General features: G+C 45.9%; 6 protein-coding genes across 10 annotated transcripts; 4 read left to right on the forward strand and 2 right to left on the reverse strand.

Annotated features, from left to right (window-relative positions):
• Positions 1-84: 84 nt before the first annotated feature.
• LOC108097684 (la-related protein 7) lies at positions 85-2,160 on the forward strand. Its single transcript, XM_017200151.1, has 2 exons — positions 85-410; positions 472-2,160. The coding sequence occupies exons 1-2, from the start codon at positions 140-142 to the stop codon at positions 1,992-1,994; spliced, it is 1,794 nt and encodes a 597-aa protein (XP_017055640.1). The 5' UTR covers positions 85-139; the 3' UTR covers positions 1,995-2,160.
• Positions 2,161-2,333: 173 nt separating this feature from the next.
• On the reverse strand, positions 2,334-3,793 carry LOC108097687 (TM2 domain-containing protein almondex). The gene is made up of 2 exons (XM_017200154.1): positions 3,696-3,793; positions 2,334-3,629 (listed from the first exon to the last, which is right to left on the reverse strand). Exon 2 carries the CDS (start codon positions 3,513-3,515, stop codon positions 2,655-2,657), a length of 861 nt encoding a protein of 286 aa, XP_017055643.1. The 5' UTR covers positions 3,516-3,629; positions 3,696-3,793; the 3' UTR covers positions 2,334-2,654.
• LOC108097686 (dual specificity mitogen-activated protein kinase kinase dSOR1) lies at positions 3,793-6,617 on the forward strand. 2 transcript variants are annotated; one of them, XM_017200153.2, is made up of 4 exons: positions 3,793-4,349; positions 5,034-5,664; positions 5,960-6,286; positions 6,361-6,617. In XM_017200153.2, exons 1-4 carry the CDS (start codon positions 4,240-4,242, stop codon positions 6,472-6,474), a joined length of 1,182 nt encoding a protein of 393 aa, XP_017055642.1. In that variant the 5' UTR covers positions 3,793-4,239; the 3' UTR covers positions 6,475-6,617. The 2 variants fall into 2 exon arrangements, with proteins under 2 accessions (XP_017055642.1, XP_017055641.1); XM_017200152.2 differs by having other exon boundaries at positions 3,794-4,349; positions 5,025-5,664.
• A 318-nt stretch (positions 6,618-6,935) lies between these two features.
• On the forward strand, positions 6,936-12,426 carry LOC108097710 (kelch-like protein 5). Of its 2 annotated transcripts, XM_017200198.2 has the most exons (6): positions 6,936-7,585; positions 8,912-9,955; positions 10,011-10,218; positions 10,288-10,410; positions 10,477-10,713; positions 12,063-12,426. In XM_017200198.2, exons 1-6 carry the CDS (start codon positions 7,326-7,328, stop codon positions 12,153-12,155), a joined length of 1,965 nt encoding a protein of 654 aa, XP_017055687.1. In that variant the 5' UTR covers positions 6,936-7,325; the 3' UTR covers positions 12,156-12,426. The 2 variants fall into 2 exon arrangements, with proteins under 2 accessions (XP_017055687.1, XP_017055688.1); XM_017200199.2 differs by having other exon boundaries at positions 10,477-12,426.
• A 239-nt stretch (positions 12,427-12,665) lies between these two features.
• LOC108097655 (synembryn) lies at positions 12,666-15,808 on the forward strand. The gene is made up of 2 exons (XM_017200088.2): positions 12,666-12,870; positions 12,943-15,808. The coding sequence occupies exons 1-2, from the start codon at positions 12,790-12,792 to the stop codon at positions 14,596-14,598; spliced, it is 1,737 nt and encodes a 578-aa protein (XP_017055577.1). The 5' UTR covers positions 12,666-12,789; the 3' UTR covers positions 14,599-15,808.
• Positions 15,809-16,036: 228 nt separating this feature from the next.
• Positions 16,037-23,342, reverse strand: LOC108097654 (extracellular signal-regulated kinase 7). Of its 3 annotated transcripts, none has more exons than XM_017200085.2 (9): positions 22,672-23,342; positions 22,426-22,613; positions 20,460-20,783; positions 20,053-20,243; positions 19,788-19,994; positions 19,491-19,637; positions 19,334-19,430; positions 18,760-19,229; positions 16,037-17,948 (listed from the first exon to the last, which is right to left on the reverse strand). In XM_017200085.2, exons 3-9 carry the CDS (start codon positions 20,544-20,546, stop codon positions 16,205-16,207), a joined length of 2,943 nt encoding a protein of 980 aa, XP_017055574.1. In that variant the 5' UTR covers positions 20,547-20,783; positions 22,426-22,613; positions 22,672-23,342; the 3' UTR covers positions 16,037-16,204. The 3 variants fall into 3 exon arrangements, with proteins under 3 accessions (XP_017055574.1, XP_017055573.1, XP_017055576.1); XM_017200084.2 differs by having other exon boundaries at positions 20,460-20,812; XM_017200087.2 differs by lacking the exons at positions 22,426-22,613; positions 22,672-23,342 and adding an exon at positions 20,857-21,058.
• Between the last annotated feature and the right edge of the window lie 187 nt (positions 23,343-23,529).

A 23,529-nucleotide genomic window follows, 5' to 3' on the forward strand; every position in this document is an offset into this window, starting at 1 on the left:
CGATACTTTAGGCATTTTAAATTATCGATGTTGCAAATACCTGACAGCTCTACAATTTACAGCTAAGTAGCGTTGCCAGCTGGCAGAAAATACAAAACCAATTGGTTGTTTCCGAAAATTAAAGGCTTACCGGCTTTAAATGGCTGCCAAAAGCACAGAAAAGGAAAAGGTCGATGGCCAGGAGCCTGCCACCCCGGTGGAAAAACCAGATCCCGTCGCATCCACTGATCCCGCCGAGTCAAAGACCAAGGAACCGGCAGAGGAAACTACAACACCGGCTAAAAAGGATGGAGGTCGTAAAAGAAAGCGGCATTTGTTTAATTCCATTCGCGGCCAAATGGAGTTCTACTTCGGAGACGCCAACTTAAGCAAGGATCGCTTTCTGCGGCGCTATGTTGAGCAGGATCCATGTAAGTTACTTGCTTGCATCCTTCGCAAATTTAACATTAACAATACGAATCACTCTTTTAGACGTTCCACTAGATATTTTTCTTACTTTCAACAAGATCAAGACACTCACTCAGGATGTGCAGCAGATAGCTAAAGCGCTGAGCAACTCACAACTCCTAGAACTGGATGAGACCAAGCTTAAAGTCAAGCGAAAGACACAGCTTCCGGAGCAGCGCGATGTTAACGATAAAACGCTGTATGTGGAGGCTCTGCCCGCAAATGCCAGCCACGATTGGCTTAAGGAGGTGTTCAGTCGGTATGGACCTGTGGCCTATGTCTCACTGCCTCATTATCCTGGATCGAAGAAAATCAAGGAGTTCGCCTTTATCGAATTTGAGAAGAGCGGCTCCGTGGAGAAGGCTGTAAAGGCATTTGCCCAGATTCAGGGCGTTTTATCGATGGAAACAGATCCTGGCGAGTTGGCCAGCGTGCGTTCCTTCCAGCAACAGCAGCAGCTGCAACAAAAAGCCGAACAGCCGCAGGTGGAGAACGATCCGGTTGAGCAGCCCAAGCGAAATCCCAAGAGGGAGGCTACCGACAAGGATCGCGATGATGGAAACGAGGTAAAACGAGTAAAGCTGGAAGAAGACAAACCCAGCGAGACGTCTACAGCAGAGGAGACGTCCAGCGAAACGGATGCGGAGGTCACAGCCGAAGCTTCCGAGCAGGAAGAAAATAAAGAGCCAACCGAGGGCGACGCTGCTGCCAAGAAGCGTCGTCGCAAGCGCAAGAAAAAGCCGATAGTAGACAAGCCGAACATCGAGCCCAGTGCTCTGGAGCTTAAAGTGCTGCCCAAGACGAGTTGGAGCAGTTTGCGCAACAAGTACTTGAATCTACAGCGTCGTCTGGTCAGCGAGGCCAAAAGCAAGCTGTGGCGGGAGAGTCACCCGCAAAACCAGCAGCACCATCATCATCATCAGCAGCATGGCCATCATCAAAACCATCCAAAACCTTCGCAGCTTCCAGAGGCCGCCAAGGAGGATGAAACCGGAGCCGAAGTCCTCAGCGATGGGGGCGAGGCAGCAGGAGATGCCGTGCCTGTGCCGGCCAAGCGGCGCAAAGCGGTGCATAAGATGAACATGAATTTCTACGGCGCTGGCGGTGTGGAATCCACGAAATCCGAGGAGCCCTCGCAGGAGCGGACGCCCCTATTCAAGTACGAGCCCGGACTGATTGTCGAGTGCGCTCTCCTCGAACCTTGCACCAATGTCAAAGAGTTTAAAGCTGACATGCGCCAGTATTCGGATATAAAGTATGTGGACATTAAGGAGGGTGATCAGGTCGCTCAACTGCGCTTAGCTACTCCAGCCGCTGCTGAGGAACTGGTGCGGCAGGTCAACTGTGCCGAGAGGCAGCTGAAGGTGTTATCCGGCCAGCAGGAAGTGCTCTACTGGCGCAAAATCGAGCAGGATCGCGAGGCGAAGCTCTCGAAAAAGGTGCGCGTGCAGCAGAAGCGCGGTCGTGAGAAGGTCTCCAAACTTCTGGCAAAGCACATCAAGTTCGATGATGGTGATGATGAAGTACAGGCGGCTTCCATGGACTGAGATAGCTGTCGGCTGAGACTGAACCTATTTGCTTAAAATGAACCTATGGTTTTTAAAAATGTTTTTTGTTTTTAATTTGAAAAACAAATATGTTATGTATGCTGGTAAAAACTAGCATAATACAGAAGCAGTAGTACATTTAGTAATAAAAATACTTCACAATGAACAAGTTTAATTTTAAAAGGGGAATGCACAGAAACCTAAAAAAAACTCTGCGGTTAAAAAAAAAAAAACTGTTAATCTATTTCCCCGATCGGTGTAATTGTGCAGGAAAATTAAAGAGATGGCTATAAATCATCTGATCTTTAATTTTGTCAGGATTATTCTAAAATTGTATCCTTTTTTAACATTTTTTAATTTGATTTATTTTATTTATGTGATCAAAGACATTAAAAAAGCTATTTAAATTGCTAACAACAGAATGCGCCATTCCATCTGATTAATATAGTACAGTTAATAGGATTCATTATCTAAATACATATTTATTTACATGCCATGCTTTCCCGCCAATGGAAAAAAATCTTTTGTTTTTAGAGTATCAAACGATTAAATATAAGCGAATATAAATATTTACACGGCAATGGAAACTTTTATCTTACAAAATATTTTTTTGGCCTAAAGTCTTTTTAAATTGCAAACCCCAACCCCTTTTGTATTAAACTAGATGTAAAGCGAGCCGTCCGCCGGCCCCAGATAATGCATTGAGATGAGCAGAACATCTATGATGGTCCAGACGCCGAGACCGCCAAAACTGAAGAGCTTTCCGATTCCCTCCTGCCAGTGGCCCAAGTAGAAACGATCGGCTCCGAAACCGCCTAACGTGAGGCTAATAAGCAGGGCGGTGCTCCAGCGATAGCCCTGGGTCCAATTGCAGCGCAGGTTGCGGGTGAAGGATCGATTGCCCAGGCAGAGCACATCGTGGTGTACGGTACAGTTGGTGCGGAATAGTTTATCCGTTGCCGAGTTGCAACTGGATCGCTGACCGCAGCTTTGTTGCCACATTTCCGTTTGGTAGCAATAGCGACAGCTCATTTGTCGCTGGAAACTCCGTTCACCTTGGCACTGAACGTTGCCGATAATCTCGCAGGTCACATTTATGTCTCGGCCATACAAACACCCGTAGTTATAGTTACACCGTATGCAGGGGAACTGCAGGCGATCGCAGGGCGTGTCCTTATCATAGGGACAGAGCATATTGTTGTTGTTGCCATTGCTGCTACTGCTGCTGTAGGCGGTGATGTTGTCCAAGAGGCCGCTTGTTCCTCCTCCACCACCTGAGCCACCATTTTTGGCCACTGTGCTGGAGACCAAAGGAGGCACATAAACCTCGTTTTCGTTAGCGTTTCCATTGCCATTGCTCGCATTGCTGTTGTCCTTGTGATCGCCTTTTGTGTCCGACAAATCCATTTGGTTACCCCCGCTGGCTGTCTCGCTGTTTCTGATGCCCGTCAGCACGAAGATCATAATTAGGACGATGGCTGATCGCATGTTAACCACGATGCATTGTCTTTGAATCCTCATTTTAGCCAGATAACGCGGATAAAACGCCGGAAATGTTATTGTTTTCTTTTTTCTATCGACGAGTCGTAGATGTGGGTGGCAGTGTGACCATTGTTGGTTGAGACAAATACCATCCTATCAACAAATTTCACTTGCCTGAACCAATTTGTTTTAAAAAATATAATAAAATCGCATACTAACTTGGAACAGCTTATAACTATTAATAAATTGGTCAACATTTATTTCGGAGTAAACTGGGAGTGAACTATTTTCAACGTCATAATCAGAGCATTACCTGGCCACACCACAGTATCGGCGAAAAAGAAAAAAAAAACGAGAAAGCCAAAAAGTCGGCGAATTTTTTTGCAGCCGCCTGCAATAACTTCAAAAAGAATATAAACTTAAAGTTCATTACTGATTTGATCGATTTACAAGCGTTTTCGTGTGTGCATAAAGACAAAAACACAAGCAGTGCAAAATTTACAAGTGGCAGGAAGACAAAACGGAACTTTTGCACTTGGCCTCTCCTCACCCCCTTCCCCGTGCCAACGTCCCTCGCCCCTTATCCCCTCCTCCGACGCCGTTGGTTGTCGTGCATTTTGTTGTTGTTCCAATTTAACACTGGACTGCTCTCTTATTTTTTGTTCATATATATATATAAATATTAATATATATATAGTTTTTGTTATTGTTGTAATCTATAATTTATCGGTAACTAAAAAAGCAAACGATAAATTAAGCAGTGATGTCGAAGAACAAGCTGAATTTGGTGCTGCCGCCGGTGAATACGGACGCAACTGTTGCCGCCGCCGCTGTGGCGCCGACGCCACCGTTTAAAACCCCCTCGGGCACAGAGTAAATATGATACACTTGACTCCTTTATTAGATAGTGTCTTTTTTTTTTTGGCAATCCCACCTAGCCCCACCTACTTTTCCATCTCCCATTCCATCTTATTCGTTTTCATATTGTATCTTTAAGTTAAGTTCTTCTTTTGCGTTAGGTGGTAATTTAATATCTGCAAATTGATTGATTCGAGAAACCCATATCCTTGGAAGGGAAAGAAAAAGAAAGCGAGAGAGAAAGAGAGAAATCTCTTATTTTGTGGCCCCGGTGTTGCTCCTTTAATGTGACGCACAAACACCTACACACTTCAGATAGTGGCGGGCACAAGAATAGGCACAGCAAGAAAAATTCAGAGGAAGTAACTAGTAGACGTGACATCGATTTTATCATGTTAGGTTTTTTAAATTACAGAGGAATCATTAAATAATAATTACCCAAAACTCCACTAATAGTTCTGTCAAATCTTATTCAATTTAAAAACGGCTTCCCAGTTCATGTATGATTTCTCCAGGTTTCCAAAGGTTTGCCAATTGGTGATTCAAGACTATAGATCAATTAATTGTATCATTAGAGACAGTTAACCTAACGCTTTATCCCAGCTCTCACTCTTCATTCCCTTTCCACTGCCTGCACATTTTACATTTTCGTTTTGGTTCGCAAAAATTCATTAAGAGGTTAAATTAAAGCACACACAGTTTGCTGGGGAAGCCGAAGACGAGCATCGATGCGCTGACGGAGACGCTGGAGGGTCTGGACATGGACGACACGGAACGCAAGCGGATCAAGGTGTTTCTCAGCCAGAAGGAGAAAATTGGCGAGCTATCCGACGAGGATCTGGAGAAGCTGGGCGAACTGGGATCGGGCAACGGCGGGGTCGTGATGAAGGTCCGCCACACGCACACACACCTGATTATGGCCAGAAAACTGATCCATCTGGAGGTGAAGCCGGCGATCAAGAAACAGATCCTGCGCGAACTGAAAGTCCTGCACGAATGCAACTTCCCGCACATCGTTGGCTTCTATGGAGCCTTCTACAGCGACGGCGAGATCAGCATCTGCATGGAGTACATGGACGGGGGATCGCTGGATCTGATCCTCAAGCGGGCCGGTCGAATACCGGAGTCCATACTCGGCCGGATAACGCTGGCGGTCCTGAAGGGGCTCAGCTACTTGCGCGACAAGCACAACATCATCCACAGGGACGTGAAGCCGAGCAATATACTCGTCAACAGCAGCGGCGAGATCAAGATCTGTGATTTCGGCGTATCCGGTCAACTGATCGACTCGATGGCCAACTCCTTTGTGGGCACCCGCAGCTATATGTCGGTAAGTTACCTGGGACACCTGATACTCTATCTATCTATCTAGTATAAGAAAGATAGGTAATTACGTTTCAGTTTGAAAAGCTAAATTAAAAGCAGAAGAAAGCGTGGGCCTTCTACTTAACCAGTAAATACTTCGCTGGCTTGAGTTCCAGAGGAATTTTAAGTGGTGGGGTCAGAAACACTATAGTTTTAAATGGAAGCAATGCACCAAGATTTGTAAACAAAGAATATTGGTGCACATCTTGCAAGCCATAAACTATTTGTATCACCGGCTAATGTCTCCTTTGTTTTCGCAGCCGGAGCGACTGCAGGGCACCCATTACTCGGTGCAGTCAGACATCTGGTCGCTGGGCCTGTCGCTGGTGGAGATGGCCATCGGCATGTACCCCATCCCGCCGCCAAACAGCGCTACCCTGGAGTCAATATTCGCGGATAACGCGGATGAGGGCGGCCAGCCGGCAGACGAGCCAAGGGCAATGGCCATCTTCGAGCTGCTGGATTATATTGTTAACGAACCGCCGCCGAAGTTGGAGCACAAGATCTTCTCGACCGAGTTCAAGGACTTTGTGGACATCTGCTTGAAGAAACAGCCCGACGAACGGGCCGATCTCAGGACCCTGCTGGTAAGTCTTTCAGAACGTCGCAATTTCTGCAAATGTGCATATATATTGAGCATTGCTTTTCTGTTCTTTGGCAGAATCACCCGTGGATACGCAAGGCGGAAGTGGAGGAGGTGGATATATCCGGCTGGGTGTGCAAAACAATGGATCTGCCGCCGTCGACGCCAAAGCGAAATACGTCGCCCAACTAGATGCTGCTGCATCCCAGCCCCATCTTCTTTTCCCTCCCATATCCCTGTATTCCCATTGGCTCTTTGTTCGCAAGGCAAAACAACTGAACTATTATTATTATTAAAACGAAAATAAAGAAATCGAAGTCATACCATGTACTGTAGAAGCTTATTTTCATTTGGTTGAGTAAAATGTCGTTCTGCGAAATAAAAGTATTTGGAAATTGATTTGGGAATATCATCTATTATTTTTATTTAGAGGATTTTCTTCAAACATTAAATCTAAGAAACTTTATATTCGACGGGTGATTTGTATTGATAAAATCAATAAAAACATTGATTTTTTTTATAGAAACGGGAAATCCCCCTAAAATTATTCAAAATTAAATACTGATAGGAAGAATAAATTATGTTTAAGCATATTTTTGAGAGCTGTGTCACGGGCACACTGCACTGAGTCAAAATAAATAAACTAGAGCAGTGTGCCCAGAGTTAAGCACAACAGCTGTGTAATTTGTATATAAACACATAAACTAAACACACACAATCATCCGAGCAGGCAGCTTGATAAGCGATTTACAGTTACAGATCCAGCACGCAATTCCCGGCCAATTGAAATTATTTCAAAGAGCGGAGAGCGCGAGAGCGGAGGCGACACCAAGTAAAACACACGCACGCAAGCGAACTTGCAGCGTTCTTTGTTGCAAATTACCGTTGGGGGCCCCCTTTCCCTCCCCTCCGCGAACCATTCCATTGGGCCACTGATCGATCGTGGATCCACCAGCCATTAGTTTCCAGCCAGTGCTCCGATGCAGACGTCTCGCTGAGGAAAAGATCAACAAATCGCTGGGACTGGAAAGGAGCTCACAACCATGTCGGCGGTCAACCAAAAGGAAAGCCCCAGTCGGGATTCCACGGCGTCCACATCCGGACACATCTCGATGTTGGCGGATAACACATTGGAGTCGCTTTCGCGGGACTACAGCTTGGGCAGCCTCAATTCGGCCGGCAGCCAGGACGAGTTCTTCCGGTGCCGCGACCATGCAGACAACATCCTCAAGCGGATGCAGCTCTACGTGGACAGCCAGCAGCTGTGCGATGTGGTTCTCATCGCTGGAATCGATGGAAAGCGGTGAGTTTCGCTCGATATACGATTTCCTTAACTTTATTCCCCTGATCCCAAATTGATGAAAGCGATCGTACCAGTCCGATTCTTGATTAGATCTCAAACTTTTATGGTTTTTTTATCAATAAAACCAAACATGAAACTGCCGTCTTCAATTCCTTTGGATCGTGGAAGTGGAAGTCCTCTTTCCATTCCCTTTCTTTTTTTTTTTACCGATTTCACGGAGACAAAGGAATGGAATATGGCATTTTAAAATGGAAATTTCATTAGCGATTCCCTGCCTCTACCCCGTCCCCTGTCCTCCACCTACCCAGTCCCGCTCCCCCAGCTGACCTTCACTTGGGTTCTTTGTCTGCTCTCTTTGCTACGCTGTCCCCAACGCAATTCCAACAACAACAGCAAACACACGCACACACACGGGGACACATTAGTGGGCACGGCAACAGCACTACGCAGATCCAGGAAATGCACCTGCGGTTAAAATAATAGCACTCATGTGTCCTGAAACCTCTGAGATAATGTTAACACAGCTGGTATCAAAATACCTGTATCAAAGCAACGACTTATCCATTCATTTTTAATATAAGTATAAAAAGCTACATTACGGTTAATGTCAGAGCAATTTGCAATTTCGTAGCTACGATAAGAGAGCTTATTTATTTATCACATTTATAATAATGTCAAATTGGATAGAGGTATTTTAAAGTTTAATGAACTCTTTTTTACTTCAATCATTAAATTTCTCCGTTATAAAAGTAGGAATAGTTTGAAATGATCTTACAGTAATTATAATGGACTTTTTTGATCAACTGACATTCTATTTTTGCAAGCGCTGCTGTAAGCCTTGCTGCAACAGTGCAGAATAAGAGAGCAGAAGAGATCTGGAGCTTAGAAGAGCGGCTGGGGGGAGAAAGAGAAAAAGAGCCTTCCCCATTTGGAATTTGTTTTTGTTCTCCGAACAATGGCAATGCAACGCAACAGAGAGGGGAAATATATCCGTCTCAAGACAAAGACGAAGACAGAGAGACAACAAAAACTGCAGCATGTAAAGATATAGATATAACGATTTGCGATCCGAGTGCAGTTGCAGCTTTATTTGATTTCTTCACCCGCTCGCTGCACTCAACCGGTTTTGGATCGTGAAAACCTGTCGATCTGTGCCATGGTAAACAAAGGGAAAAGAACCCACCAACTAACAGTTGCGGTCATAAAAATAGAAGCACATTAATAACTTGGCTTAGCAAAACGGGAAAATGTTACTAAAACATATTTACAAGAAATATAAAGACAAATTATTATTATAATAAAAATAATTCTATTTGAATCCTATAGAGTGCCCGCCCACCGACTGGTGCTATCGGCGTCGAGCGCCTACTTCTCGGCCATGTTCACGGGATCGCTGCGCGAGACCAAGGAGCAGGAGGTGACCCTCGGCGAGGTGCATGGGGACGCACTGCACCTGCTGGTCCAGTATTGCTACACCGGCTTCATCGAGATGCGCGAGGACACCGTGGAGACGCTGCTGGCCACCGCCTGTCTGCTGCAGCTGAACGCCGTTGTCACCGCGTGTTGCAACTTCCTGGCCCGCCAGCTGCATCCCTCGAACTGCCTCGGATTCGCCTTCTTTGCGGAGCAGCAGAGCTGCACGACGCTGCTGCGTTTGGCGCAGGCGTACACCTGCCAGTACTTCATGCAGGTGTGCCAGAACCAGGAGTTCTTCCAGCTAAACGCCGATCAGTTGGGCAAGCTGCTGTGCAGCGATGATCTCAATGTGCCCTCCGAGCAGGATGTCTTCCACAGTCTGATGTCGTGGGTGCGCCACGATTCCACGGCCCGCGAACAGCACATCCCGGAGCTGTTGGCCCTGGTGCGTCTGCCCCTGCTTCAGCCCGCCTTCATCATGGATCACGTGGAGAACGTGTGCAACGCCAACGAGTGCCAGCAGCTGGTGATGGAGGCCTTCAAATGGCACCTGATGCCCGAGCGACGGTCCCGGATAGCCACCGAGCGGACCACGCCTCGCAAATCCACGGTGGGCCGCCTGCTGGCTGTTGGGGGAATGGATGCCCACAAGGGGGCCATCAGCATCGAGAGCTACTGCCCGCGCCTGGACAAGTGGACACCGTGGAAGCACATGACCGGTCGTCGTTTGCAATTCGGCGCCGCTGTCATGGAGGACAAGCTCATCCTGGTGGGCGGACGCGATGGCCTGAAGACCCTCAACACTGTGGAGAGTTTGGACCTGAACACGATGGCCTGGGCGCCGCTGAATGCCATGGCCACGCCCCGCCATGGTCTGGGCGTGGCGGTGCTGGAGGGACCTCTGTATGCGGTCGGTGGTCACGACGGCTGGAGCTACCTGAACACAGTGGAGAGGTGGGAAAAGGATTCGTTATCACGAAGAAATGCGTAAATGCTTACTTTCTTCCAGATGGGATCCCATTGCCCGGACTTGGAGCTATGTTGCACCTATGTCCTCGATGCGATCTACTGCCGGCGTGGCTGTCCTGGGCGGACGTCTATATGCGGTGGGCGGACGCGATGGTTCCGTCTGCCATCGTTCCATAGAGTGCTACGATCCGCACACCAACAAATGGAGTCTTCTGGCGCCCATGAACAGAAGGCGTGGTGGAGTGGGTGTAAGTACTCTTGGTGTTGGTTGTGGAAACTTCACAGTGGTCTTGCGTATTCATTATCTTTTTTACCAGGTCACGGTGGCCAATGGTTTCCTTTACGCTCTGGGTGGCCACGACTGTCCAGCCAGCAATCCGATGGTCTGCCGCACGGAAACAGTCGAGCGCTACGATCCAGCCACTGATACCTGGACATTGGTGAGCTGGGATTGACTCTTGATTTCCTAGATAGTTTTCAGGTGTAACCCCAATGTAATTTTACAGATCTGTTCGCTGGCTTTGGGCCGGGATGCGATTGGATGTGCCCTGTTGGGCGATCGACTGATCGTCGTCGGCGGCTACGATGGCAATCATGCGCTGAAGAGCGTCGAGGAGTACGATCCGGTGCGCAATGGATGGAACGAGCTGGCGCCAATGGCCTTTGCGAGGGCCGGTGCCTGTGTGGTGGCCATTCCGAATGTCATACCGCCCGCGGCCCAACAGCCGCCGCCCAGTGCTACAGTTTAGTCTAAACCCACTCCACTTTCGGTTGCAGTGTAGGCACGCTGAGTGCATCGCTAGGGGTATTTTAGAATCCAATGCATTTATTGCAAGGCCAAACTTTGTTTTTAGACTGCAGTTGAACACAGTTATTCAGAAAGATAGTTGGTTAGCTAATTTTAAACCTTTAACAATTGTATAGAACTCTAAATTTAAATGGCACAATTAATTTTCATAAAAATTTCATAAAATCTAACTTTATTTTAGAGAATGAAAACAAAGATACGTTTAGAATGAAAGACATTTCCACTAAGCAGGAACTTTATTTTGTGCATGTTATTATAAATACATATTATTATTTTTATATGCAATGGCCAGGAAAAAATCATTGCAAGAAATTTAAAAATATGATTTTAAACTATACAACATTTTATTGCCGTATTTTTAGTGAGAAAAACACAACGAAAATAATGTTTAGATTTATCTGCATTTTAGTCTGAAAGCGATGCACTTAGCGAAAGTACACTGCACCCAATTCTATAGTAGTTGTTGTTACTGTTGCTGTGAGCTGCTCGTGGTTGTTGCTCGTGTTCCTTAACCCGGCCAGTTTGAAAATGCAGCTCACCCTCGCCTCGCCTCGCCCTCGTCTGTGTTCTGACATACATAGTTCCCTTGGTATGGCATACACCCAAAATTCACCGAACATTCCACACACCCAGTATTCCTGTAAACCCCACTTTTCCCGGCTGTTATCCTATCTAAATCTAATAAGTAAACGAAAAAAGACGAAAATAACAAAGACCCAGTGAAATCTCATAGATTTTAAGAAGTGCATGCTGCGAGGCTTCCAAGCTAAAAACGATCCTTAGCTGTAATTAACCAACGTATTCCATACGATCCTTATAGATTGTAACCATTTTTCATCCCACTCACTTTATATGGTGTCGTACGCTTCACACACTGCATGACATCTCGATCGCACCGGTGACGGGCCCACATTCCATCGATACTCTCTATATCCCATGTATCGTGTATACATATGTATATCCTAGATAAGACTGCGCCAAGCCAAAATTATATCCTCCCCCAAAAAAAGAATTGCTCATTTTTGCATGTGAAGTGTGCGAGACCATTTCAAAATTAAACGAAAACAATCAAAAAAGACAGCTGCATATGCTTAGTTTTAGTTAGTAAATTACGTATTCCATGGAATGATTAAATTTCAACTTCTGCATTCATTTTGTACCGATATTAGCCAGTAAATACTAGATGTGTGTGTGCGTTCAGCGAGCATTTATTTCTAATTGTTTATTATGTTTTTATTTCTTTCTTTTCCCCTTTTTCCTTTCGATTGCATTTAAAAAATAAAGAAAAAGAAGAAGTGGAAGCCAGTGAGATTGGATCCAATCTGCTATAATAGGCGTCCCAGATCTGTCGAGTTTGTCGACTACTATAACATGTAAATGCAAGACAGACAAGACAACAAACAAAACAAACTATAAACATTTAAGCCAAGCTACGAAAAAAACACAAGAAAACATACGAAGATAAAAAAAAAAAAAAAAAAAAAAAAATGAATCCAAATATTACGTATTATTTTATATTTACACATATATATATTTTTACACAAAACATACACTGCATAAATGTATACACTGGATATGTATTTTTTGTAATAAAAAAATAAAATAAAATGGTTAACTTTTGTGCAGTTGCAAAATTCGGCCAACGAAACTTTTCAAATTTTAAATTGTAATGGGAACTTGATAATATACATATGTTTTACAGTAATAACAATTTTTCAATTGCAAGTTATTACTTTATGGGAAACCAACTTACTGTATTTATTTAGGAGTTTATTTTGATTGAACAGTATGTTCGTTATTTTTAGTTTGAAATATTTGAAAACCTTATCGTATTTAACCATTATTTCGATAGTTAAATATCGATACTTGGGCAGTTTGGCAGTGCGGCACGGTATATTCCAACGGCCAAGACGCGGTCACACTAGTGGAAATTAAAAAAATTAATTAAATTAAACAAAAGGACCTCAGAAGTTATCTTTGGCGACAGCTGCGAAAGGCCATTGCGGGCAACATGGAAGCGGAGCACCTGAAGCGACTGGAGGCCAAGGAGGCGGACCAGATCCCCGCCATCTTGACCGAATTCAACACGAAGGTGGGAGCTGCCTATCTTCACCAGAATGCCGTATGACTAAGCCACCTTTGTTCTTTTTTTTTGCACTGACAGTACGCGGATTTGATGACCTTTGATAGCTTCCGCACTGACAACCAGTGGCACGAACTCTGGCTGGCCATCTTCGGCATCCTGGACGACCAGCGGCTGAGTCATCTGCATCCGCAATGCCTCAATGCGGTGAGGATTCTCACGCGCGACGAGTTCAGCTTGGAGACGAACTATATTGAGCACGAGGTCAACACCCTGCTGAGGCTGGCTCGGATCGAGGCTGGTTCCCTTAAGCTGCCCGCCACGCCGGACGAGCTGAGGCAGCAGGAGCGGTGCGAGGAACCACAACTGGAACCGAGTCAGGCGCAATCGGAGGTGATTGCTGAGGCGCTGAAGTGCCTGTGCAACCTGGTCTACCAGAATTCCGACTGCCGGCGGCAGTGTTTGCATCAGCACTGCCTGGATGCAATCCTCAAGCGAGTGGCCTCCTCGATGCGGCATCCAAGTGCATTGGAGTACTACGACATGAAGCTGCTCTTTCTGCTCACCGCTTTGGAGCCGGCGGCTCGTTCCCGCCTCCAGATCGATCTGAACGGGCTCACCTACATGACCAAGTGGCTGGATGACAAGTTGGGCGAGGAGACGTTCGACGATGAGCAGCTAAACATCATCTGCGAACTGCTCAAGGTGATGTTCAACGTGACCAGTGCTCCGGACAAGAGTCCCAACGAGTACGAGATCCAGAGCCTTCACTTGACGGGCGTGCTAAGGGAGCTGCTCCTGCGCTTCGGCGACATGGCCACGGAAAAGAAGCGCGCCGTGGTCACGCATGCCATCAATTTGCTGACCAATATCTCGGACAGCTGCCTGATCGAACTCACGCTGCGCTGCTCAAATGCCGAGGTGGAGTCCCTTAAAGAGCGGGAGCGGGATAAAGACAACGAGAAGGAGAAGGATAAGGAAGCCGGAGCTCGTGCCAAGCCGCGCAAGTGCTGCTCATTGTGCTTCGAGAAGCGCAACGTTAGCAGTCTGGACGTGGTGCTTCGCTATCTGCGCCAATCGTTGCTCCAACAAAAGGAAACGGAGGCCACCTCGCACGAACTGCTCTCGCCCGTTCTCACAGTGCTGGTGAAGTGCGCCCGCAGCGATCGGGTGATGCGACACTATCTGCGCCAGGAGGTTCTGCCGCCACTGCGCGACGTGAGCCAGCGGCCTGAAGTGGGTGACGAGCTGCGCAATCACCTGTGCCGCTTCCTCACACTGCCCGCCATGATCCTGCGTGATCTGGCCGCCGAATTGCTCTTCGTGCTGTGCAAAGAGAACGTCGGACGGATGATCAAGTATACGGGCTATGGAAATGCAGCCGGGCTGTTCGCAAAGCGCGGCATACTCGACTGCCGGCGGGTGGAGGGCACCGACTACTCCTCCGACAGCGAGGACAGCGACACGGAGGAGTACAAGCAGCAGCAGCCGGGCATCAATCCGGTAATCGGTAGCTTGGAGCCGAACTTGGAGCCGCATCCGCTGGAAGGAATGAGCGAGGAGCAGAAGGAGTACGAGGCCATGAAGCTGGTCAATCTCATCGAGCAACTGCACCAGGGCGGCATCGTCAAGCCGGCGCTGATCGACAAGGACGGGCGGCCGCAGCCGCTGGAGCACATTCTTCAGCTGCAGGAGGAGCTGCCGCAGCAGCAGCTCGATCAGAAGCGGAAAACCTAAGCCTGAATCTTTACCCGGGATCTGCTATGGCACAACTTCCAAAAAAAGCTACCAAAAATCACACTAAACTGCATTTATATTATAGGTTTATTGCCAACGAATGTAGCTTTGAATGTGTTCCGAAAGCAGAATAGCTTGGCATTGTTTTCATCCAATCGTTGAGGATCAAATCATTTTAATTTTGAGTTTAAACATCGAGTTGCAACATCGCGATTGCAATCCTAAAAGATGTTACAGCAAATATTCTGGATTTGATTTCAGTGCCATGCATTAAGTATATAGTCCTTGAATGGTAGTTAAACTATTGATATCACATTAGTTTTAAAGTTGATCAGTATAATCACTGTCAGACTCAATTTATAAACGTAACTATCTCCCAGCTTTTATAAATTATTTATCAATGAGAAAAACCATTTACTTTTGTAACATTTTTGTATTCTTTTTTTGCTATTTATTATAGCCTGTGATTTGTTTGCGCACCTGAAGCTGAAACCATAGCATCCCACATTCAGTGAATAACGAACCGCTTCAATCAATAACTAAATGCAAAACAATCGTTGGGGTCTTCCAACTCCAGGAAGTGGGGAGCAGATTATTACGAAAACGAAGAGTAACCAAAACTGAATTCTTTTATATATACACAAACAATCGGCGGATAGGCAAATTTGACTAAACTTTGTAATAGTTAAGTGCATGTATTTATAAAAATTCCGATTATACACTTAGCATCTAGGTTTGGGCTTAAAAAGGCTCTTATGTAGATTCTCGGAACTTGGAAATGGCTAGGAATACCTGACCTGTTTCACTTCCAGCTCTCATAATATTAATGTTGTACGTACGTAACTCTAACTGTAACTCTAGAATCTAACTAAACTAACTACAAAGTCTATCTATGACAGACGCAAGTGAGGTCTACTTGGAACCCAATTCGTTTCGGTTCCCACCATCCCCACATTGTTTACATCAAAATCTATTCAATGTTGTACTAACGAACGAATGATTTCGAAACTGTTTTAAAGTCGCGTGTCTTTGATCTATATACAGGAAATCCTATATAGAGCTTTATTGTGTTCAATTTGCTATAGCGACGGAGAAGCTGGTTATATACATCAAAGCATAGTAATATTGGTTGCGCTTGATGTGTGTACAAGTCTAATTGTGCGTCTATCCTAAGCTAAACAATAAATCAATCAAAGTCTTGCTAAATCAATCGACTATCTACTATATTTCCATAGGTATTGGGGGAAAATCTTGAAAATGCTTGTATCTGTATGGTATAAAGAAACTGAGAAGGATTAAAAGAGATTATTCTAAAAGATTTCTCAATTAATCCCTAATAATTTGATTTTTGAACGTTTTTTTAACAAATGAAATCCCTAAAAATTATTACTTTTTTTTTTTAAGAGTCTTTTTCAACAATAAGTAATACATATATCTGTTTGTCTAAAATCACGAAACTCAGTTCTATTTATGAGAGCATTTACAAATTACCAATAAACAGGTAACAATCCCCAAGAAGAAAAGGCAACCCGAACTTAAACCAGAAATTGGCTAATCCACACTCGAATATATTGGGTGAAGACTGGAACAAGGAACAAGGGAGTGCCTAGAAGAAGTTGGCCTCCTGGATGTCCTCATGCCGCAGTCGCATGTGATCGTAGCGCGGACCACTGGCGCCCGGATTGTGGTGATGGTGGTGCACCTTGTGGTGGAGGCCCAGCGATTCGTGCTGCTTCTTGCAGGCTCTCATCTGGGCCTGCAGCTCCTCGTGGCGCCGCCGGTGCTCCTCCAGGCGCTCCTGCAACCGCTCCTGAAGTCGGAGCGGCTCCTCCTGTCCCAGCGATGGGAAGTACTTGGCATACTGATGCGAATAGTCCTGCTCCTGGGAGTGTTCCGATTCGGAATCCGGACTCACGCTGGCCTCCTCGGGGGAGGAGAGCGAGGAGCCACTGGGCACCGGCGCGAAGGCGTGATACGTCTTCGATCCGAAGAGCTCCGGGAACTCGTAGTCGTGCTTGTCGTCGCGGGAGAGGAACTCCTGGAGCTGCAGACTCTTCTGCCGCCGCTGCTCCCGGCGAAAGCAGTCGTAGGTCAGCGATCCCGGATCACCACTGCCCTCCGGCAGGGGCTTGCCATCCTGCTCGTGGTTGTTCTGGCTCTGGTTCTGCTCCTCCTCCTCCTTCTTCTTCTCGTTCTGCAGCTTCTCGAAGTGGTAGCGCAACTTGCGATGGGTGAGCAGCTCCCGGTTGTCCTGGACAAAGTTCACCAGCTGGCGCTTGCACTTGTCCATCTCCGCCTCCAGGTAGCTGATCTTGGAGCGATAGCATATGTTCGTGCCGGACGCGTTCTCCCCCTGTCCGAGGCTGTTTGGGGTGTAGAAGAGATCCGAGTCGGAGTTGGGATCCTCCTCCTCCTGCTCCTTGCCCTTCTTCTTGGCCTTGTCCTTGTCTTTGTCCTTGGCCTTCGCCTTCGCCTCCACCTTGTCCTTCTTCTCGGTGAGCTTCTTCACCTTCCTGGCAATCTGGTTGAAGGCCTTGGCCGTCGCCTTCTGGTTGGCCATCTCCTCCAGCTGGATGCGCTCCAGCTCCATCAATCGGTGGTTCTCGGCCATCCGCCTCCTCCGGTCCTTGTGCTCCTTCTGCTCCCGCTGCAGCAGCTTCTCCTTCTGCTCCCGCTGCAGCTGCAACAGTTTCTCCCGCTGCTGCTGCTGCTGCTGGACGAGCTTCTCCCGGTGCTCCCTGTACTCCAGCAGCTCCTGCTTGCTCTTCTCGGCTGTCGATCCCGATTTATCCCTTCGCTGGTTGGGATTGCCCGACGTCCTGGTCACCTCCGCTGCCTTGGCCTTCTCCTTGGGCTTCTTTTCCTGGTTGGCTTTCCGCACGGATCGACTCCTGGAGGCCTGCTGCGGCGACTCCTGTGGCGGGGTCTCGGCCATGGACTTGGCCAGAATGGGCAGCTGGGTCTGGAGCAGCGCCTGGACCTGCGCCTGCGCCTCCACCTGGAACTTGACCTGCGCCTGAGCTTGTGTCTGCCACACGGGCTTCTTTCGCGGCGCTGTGGCTGCCACGGCGGCCAGTTCCCGATGGAGCGCTGCCTGGTGGCTCCGCGACTTCGCCTTGGGAGTAATCAGAGCAGGAGGCGATCCACCGGGTGGAGTCTCCGCTTCCAGATATCGCGCTCGGAGCGCTCGCAGCTCCGCAGTGGAGATGGTGTGTCGTGGCCGTCGGTTCATCTTCGCCTCCGGCTGGTCGATCGGCTTGGCCAGCGGCTGCTCCGCCTCCACGGGTTGCGGCTCCCTCCTCGCCTCCTTCTTCTCCGCCTGACTCGGCAGCTGGGTGGCACTCATCGTCCTGGGGAAGGGATTGGTTGGGGGGTGGATGAGTTCGGCAGGTGAAGATTCTCCGGGCGGGAATCGGTTAGCATATTTTTTAAAGGGTGTTCGGTTGGGTTGGATTGGGCTAGGTGTTATATCTTTCTCTCTTAAATAGGGGTATTTAAATCTTTGATATCAAATTAATTTGGTTTGGGTTGTAATCAGCTACTACATCTTATTTCGAACCAATCAATTCAAAATTACAAAATTACTTAAGATGATAATTGCGTTTAGCAAAAATAATAATGAAAGTATGTAGTTTTGTAAAAAGAATTGTTATGTTTAAAGTATGTTATTATCTACTTTATACTATGCTATGATATTCCTTACTTAAAACTAGCAACACGTAATAAAATGAAATGGAAATAATGAAGAAAAGTATAAATCCTTATGTAGAAATCGGCTTTATAGTAACAATATTATTAATTTATTTATTCTATTGACTCTGGCCATGATTGAGTCGCCTGGAGTGTGGTTGTCTTTGCCGGGAACGATGCGGACGTTCCTTTACAGGGGGCTCTACTGTAGTGGACTCCGTGGAGTCACAGGTGTCCTGCTGACGGAGATTCGATTTGGATGTGGTAGTGGTAGTGGTGGTGGTTGTGGTGGTGGTGGCGATGGCCGTCGATGTGGCACGTCTGTGCTAGGGACGACGCAACCTGGAAAAGGGGACGAGCAGCTAGAGAAGCTCCAACAGCCCTCCCCCAAAGGACACCCCAAAAAGCCAAGCCAAACAAAAAAAAAAAAACAAAGGAAACAAAATAATAAATCCCAATCCCAAAACTCACCTGGTTCGCGATACGGATCGCTGGGGTTTCGTTATCGTCGTCGTCGTCATCATGGTCTCCCGGTTATTGGACGGCGTGGCATTGCTGACCGTTCGCGCACTGCCCCTCGACTCCAGCCCAATCATATCGTAGAGGTTACTCCGGTAGCGGTCCACACCGTAGCGCACATCGTCCTTCAGCGGCGGGTGGATGTCCACCCGGAGCTCCATGTCCGCGGAGGCGGTGCGAAAGCGACTCACATACGGATGCATGATGGCCGCCTTGGCAGTCAGCCTCTTGTAGGGATCCAGGACCAAAAGGGACTTCACCAGCGAAATGGCGTCGTCGCAGCAGTTGCGCAGCATCTCGTCCAGCGAAAGGCGACGATCGCGATGGATTTTCTTGCTCAACAATGCAGATCCGAAGCTGGGTCCAATCGATTCGATGTCCCGCTGGGTCACGTCCGGCAAGGCAGTCACGATTTTCTCTATCTGAAATTGGAAACGATTGTTAATCATATAATATATTGTGGTCATTATACGAGTATGTATATTATATATTAGTATTTTGGCAGAAGGTTGAAGCCAAGTTTTACCTGATTGACAGTACTGGTTCCCTGAAACAGAGGTTTCTGCCTTATCATTTCGCCTAGGATGCAGCCCAGTCCCCACATATCAATGCCTTTCGTATATCTGGAAAATAAAACCAACTATTAAGTGCTTTGAAAATCTTCAGAAGATAATGGTACTTACTTCCGACTGGCCACCAGAATTTCGGGAGCGCGATACCACCGCGTGGCCACATAGTCCGTCAACATGCCCTCGTGCTCCCGGTCATCGAATTCGGAATTGCGTTTGTTGGATAGTGTGCGAGCCAGGCCAAAATCTGCTACTTTGAGCCTTAAAAAATAAGAGAAGTCAGAAAAAATATTTTAGAAGGGTTATACTATAATGATATGTTCAGAATGATGCGTTTTTAGCAAGGGATAATAGGATAGTGGGGTACTAAATTTGGTTCGTTATGAATGTTACTTATTTGGGATATCCTACCTGCACTTGCTATCAATGAGTATGTTACTGGGCTTCAGATCCCTGTGGATGACATTGCCCGAGTGCATGTACTTGATGGCATTGATGAGCTGGTACATGACGAATCGCTTGTGAATATCCTTAAGGACATCGCCCTTCTTTATCACGTTGTGCAGGTCGCTCTCCATGTATTCGAACACCAAATAAAAGTCCAAGTTGTTGCCAGCCCTGCAGGAATAGGGAAACAACTAAAGGGTAAGGATGCAAACGAGTTTGATGGACTTACTTGAAGACATCCATCAGTCGGATGATGTTGGGGTGGTGGCGAAAGGCGCGCAGGAATATCACCTCGCGATAGGTGCGCTGGGCATCGGTTTCATCCCGGAATGCATCGAAGATCTTCTTCAGGGCCACCGTGTCCTTGGTGCGCCTGTCTGTGGCTTTCCAAACGATGCCATAGGCACCCTTGCCCAAGCGCTAAAAAATAATAAGATTTGTCCGTAATCAACTACTTAGTTGGATGCTGTTTTGAAAACAAATAATATAACACTTCTATTTATTTTGATTTTTTTTGGGTTATTTTAAAGTGTTTTTTTCGAATTTGATAAGATTTGGAGAACATTGTTTTAAGATGTTTTTTAAAGAATAAACTAAAGGTAGATAGAACTCTTTAGAATAAGATTTCGAACTTACCTTTCGGACATCAAAGATGCGTTCTATGTCCTGGTCCAGCTCATTGATGCGTCGCTCCTGAGCGGGAGTAGTGGATGGGTTGGCCATTTAAGTCGGTAGTTTGCCTACTTGTCCTTGACTCGCTCCCAGTTCTTCTCCTTATCCTTATTCTTGTGAGTTTCCTGCTCTCTATGATGCTGTAGCTTCTCTGGCTGGTTCGAGGATCCGAGGGCCCCCACTTGGGATCGAAATTGGCACTGATTTTGGTTTCAGTTGGAAGGCGTGAAACATTGACCACTCTCCAAGCTGATGCCAATGCGAGCGATTCACCCAGCCGGGCAAAGCCTGTAAAAATCCACGCAGAGGCAGCTTCACTGTGGAGTTCGATGTGGGGATAGAGTCAGAGATATTTAGTTACAGTTAGCTGGCATCCACTGTAGCTGTAGCTGTTGCTGTTGCTGTTGCGCGTGGCAGTGGTGAGCGAGTGGTTTTGCGGCTCCAACTGGAGCATCTGGGGAACTCGTCCTCGCGTGCTCGCTCCCATATGCAAACGGCATCAAGTATGTAAAATAAAATTAAACGCCAACAAAAACAATGCCAAACTCCACAGAGAGAAAAACAAAACAGGTCAAAACAAAACGAGAACTCCACAGCAACAAAAAAGAATATACTTTTTTAAGGAGTAAAAATCAAAATTGATTATAGATTTCATTTTTATTTCTCACTGATTAATACATGTATTAATTGGAATCATGTGTTTATAAATAAGATCTCAAAAAAGATCCTATATTTACATTTCATAAGCCTAATTTGAAATCTCATTTAACCTTAAATTTGTGAGAATTTGGGATCTTCAAGAGAGCCTATGATCATTGTTTTTCTCTATCTGTATGCAAATGCACCGGAAACGGAACAACGGCCATAACGGGAGCACAAATAAAAAGCGAGAAAAAAATAGCAAAACGAATATATATAAATCGCGAGGCGGAACTGATTGAAACTGAATTATTGTTAGATCGATCGGGGAGAAGGCGAAAGCGAAAACGAGAGCCCCAAATTGGATGGCCTGGCAATGCCTACAATGGACCCTCAAGTGCCCACGGCAACGTCATGTAACGGTTCCCGTTCCAGCCACAGTGCGCACTCGGCAAGCCAAATCAGTGAGATGGTATCATTATATATTTTAACTGTAAACCTTATTTGTTTTTGAAGGGCCATAAACAGCTAAAATGTATCCTTTTTATACCCTTGCAAAGTATTATAATTTCAGTCAGAAGTTTGTTTAATATTTAACAAATGAAGGGATCAAAATACTGGCTCATATTAGACAAATAGCTTATTAGTCATTTGCTCTAAATTTCTTTATTTTGATTTGTAAAAAGCAATGTCCGCTTTCGCAAAAATAAGAAAATCAGAATTGTTTACTCTTTTGGGTGTCTACTGTTTTACTGTTACTTCGCCTACTTCAGTTATTGTTGCTTTTGTTGTTGTTTTTGTTTTTCAAGAAACGCCGCAAAACAATCAAATAGAAATACACGGCATGCAATCTGACTGAACGAAAATCACCAACAAAACATGGCAAATGAATTTGTTTAACAAATAAATAGGCACAAGTACACTCATATGGCAAAGTTCAACACAGATCAACAAAAACTAGAATTTTATTTAATATGTAATTAAAAACAACCACAAGGGACCGCTTTTAATCCTAAGTTTAAATATGGTGCGCAGGCGCAACATTGTATTTTAAAGTACAATGCTATCATATAAAAAGAAAACTATAAGTAAAATGTAAAGACTGAAACCGTGTTCTAAGCCTATAAAAAGTAACAGCTTTTGTTCCCTTGCAAAACTAACTTTTTTAAAGCCTTTAAGTAGGTTCTTTTTGCAAATCTACATTCTGCTAGATAGTGTATGCCCCAAACAACAGCAACAACTGTGCGATTGAATTTGGCACAAAAGTTTTCAAGTGGAGCACGTCACTTACCCAAAAAAAGGAGGCACGACTCGTAGGATACGTTGGATGGTGGCTAACTGGGAGACAAAGAGCCAAGGCAACTGGATAAATGTATGTTCGTATATGCGATTGAAAGTTAACTGGCAATTTCCACATATAGATAAAAAATATATATGTATATTAACGAACTCAACGCGAAGCTAAAGTTGGAACCAAAACTGTAGAGGATAAGGGTTAGCATTACAAGATCTCATTACATTAGTTTTTAAAACGAACCTGCAGTTAATGTGGTAAGCTGTCCTCGAAGTTATCCGAGAAACCAGTTCAGGACCTTGAACAAGGAACACAGAAAACAAAAAGCGAAAAAAATACCCCACGATAATCCTTTTCTATCTGATCCCGTTCTGACTTCCAAACACTATATCTTCTCTGCTTCGTTCTTTCAGACATTTACTATCACCACCTGATATAGTCCTGGACTTTCTTTTGGTTCGGTAATTTACTTGGTTCGCTGGTTTCGTTTCGGCTTTTGTACACTTTTTTTCTGGGTTAGATGGGCTCTAATTCCGTCTTTATAGATGATATTGCCACCGATACGATCTTCAATCAGCTATTTGAATTTGAATATTTCACTCGCGGTTCACGCGCGTTTAAATTTGCACGGATTTGATTGGATTTAAAAATATATAGATGCGAAGTGTTGGTGGTTAACTATACTCGGAATCGGGCGAAGACTTGTCCATGTGGCGATGGTAACCGCCTCTTGCCCTTTGCTTCCGATTTTACAAAACAAAAGAATCGAATCGAATACAAAAATGTGTGTGTGTTTCTATTTTGGAATCGGGGGTCGTGTGTGGAGTAGAAAAATTCCGGACTATAACTGGCAGTTCGACAGTTCGTCTGGCGCGTCAGCCACAAATCGCCACGACTACTTGGTCGTCCACTAGCGTTTCGATTTGACTCGACTCGTTTAAAAATTTCGACTGCACTCCCTTCTAATGTGACGACATCCCTTCGATGTCCTGGGTTCCTCCATTCCCATTGTATTCAATAGTTTCCATCGTTTTCGAGGTCCTGTCGTTTCCATTGGTTTCTATCAAGCGTCTTCGTGGACCCTTGCATATCATTCACCCA

The sequence above is a fragment of the Drosophila ficusphila genome, unplaced genomic scaffold, assembly GCF_018152265.1.
Source record: "Drosophila ficusphila isolate 14025-0441.05 unplaced genomic scaffold, ASM1815226v1 contig_197, whole genome shotgun sequence".
NCBI classification, from domain to species: Eukaryota; Metazoa; Arthropoda; class Insecta; order Diptera; family Drosophilidae; genus Drosophila; species Drosophila ficusphila.

Excerpts from the sequence above, each read along its gene's own strand:
- LOC108097684 (XM_017200151.1), top strand. The coding sequence starts at position 140 with ATGGCTGCCAAAAGCACAGAAAAGGAAAAGGTCGATGGCCAGGAGCCT. Across the intron at positions 411-471 it reads CTATGTTGAGCAGGATCCAT|ACGTTCCACTAGATATTTTT; the intron begins GTAAGTTACTTG and ends TCACTCTTTTAG.
- LOC108097686 (XM_017200152.2), top strand. The coding sequence starts at position 4,240 with ATGTCGAAGAACAAGCTGAATTTGGTGCTGCCGCCGGTGAATACGGAC. Across the intron at positions 5,665-5,959 it reads GCACCCGCAGCTATATGTCG|CCGGAGCGACTGCAGGGCAC; the intron begins GTAAGTTACCTG and ends TTGTTTTCGCAG. Across the intron at positions 6,287-6,360 it reads CCGATCTCAGGACCCTGCTG|AATCACCCGTGGATACGCAA; the intron begins GTAAGTCTTTCA and ends GTTCTTTGGCAG.
- LOC108097710 (XM_017200198.2), top strand. The coding sequence starts at position 7,326 with ATGTCGGCGGTCAACCAAAAGGAAAGCCCCAGTCGGGATTCCACGGCG. Across the intron at positions 9,956-10,010 it reads TACCTGAACACAGTGGAGAG|ATGGGATCCCATTGCCCGGA; the intron begins GTGGGAAAAGGA and ends ACTTTCTTCCAG. Across the intron at positions 10,219-10,287 it reads GAAGGCGTGGTGGAGTGGGT|GTCACGGTGGCCAATGGTTT; the intron begins GTAAGTACTCTT and ends CTTTTTTACCAG.
- LOC108097655 (XM_017200088.2), top strand. The coding sequence starts at position 12,790 with ATGGAAGCGGAGCACCTGAAGCGACTGGAGGCCAAGGAGGCGGACCAG. Across the intron at positions 12,871-12,942 it reads TGACCGAATTCAACACGAAG|TACGCGGATTTGATGACCTT; the intron begins GTGGGAGCTGCC and ends TTGCACTGACAG.
- LOC108097687 (XM_017200154.1), bottom strand. The coding sequence starts at position 3,515 with ATGAGGATTCAAAGACAATGCATCGTGGTTAACATGCGATCAGCCATC.
- LOC108097654 (XM_017200085.2), bottom strand. The coding sequence starts at position 20,546 with ATGGCCAACCCATCCACTACTCCCGCTCAGGAGCGACGCATCAATGAG. Across the intron at positions 19,995-20,052 it reads CGACTGATGGATGTCTTCAA|GGCTGGCAACAACTTGGACT; the intron begins GTAAGTCCATCA and ends CTATTCCTGCAG. Across the intron at positions 19,638-19,787 it reads CTCATTGATAGCAAGTGCAG|GCTCAAAGTAGCAGATTTTG; the intron begins GTAGGATATCCC and ends TTATTTTTTAAG.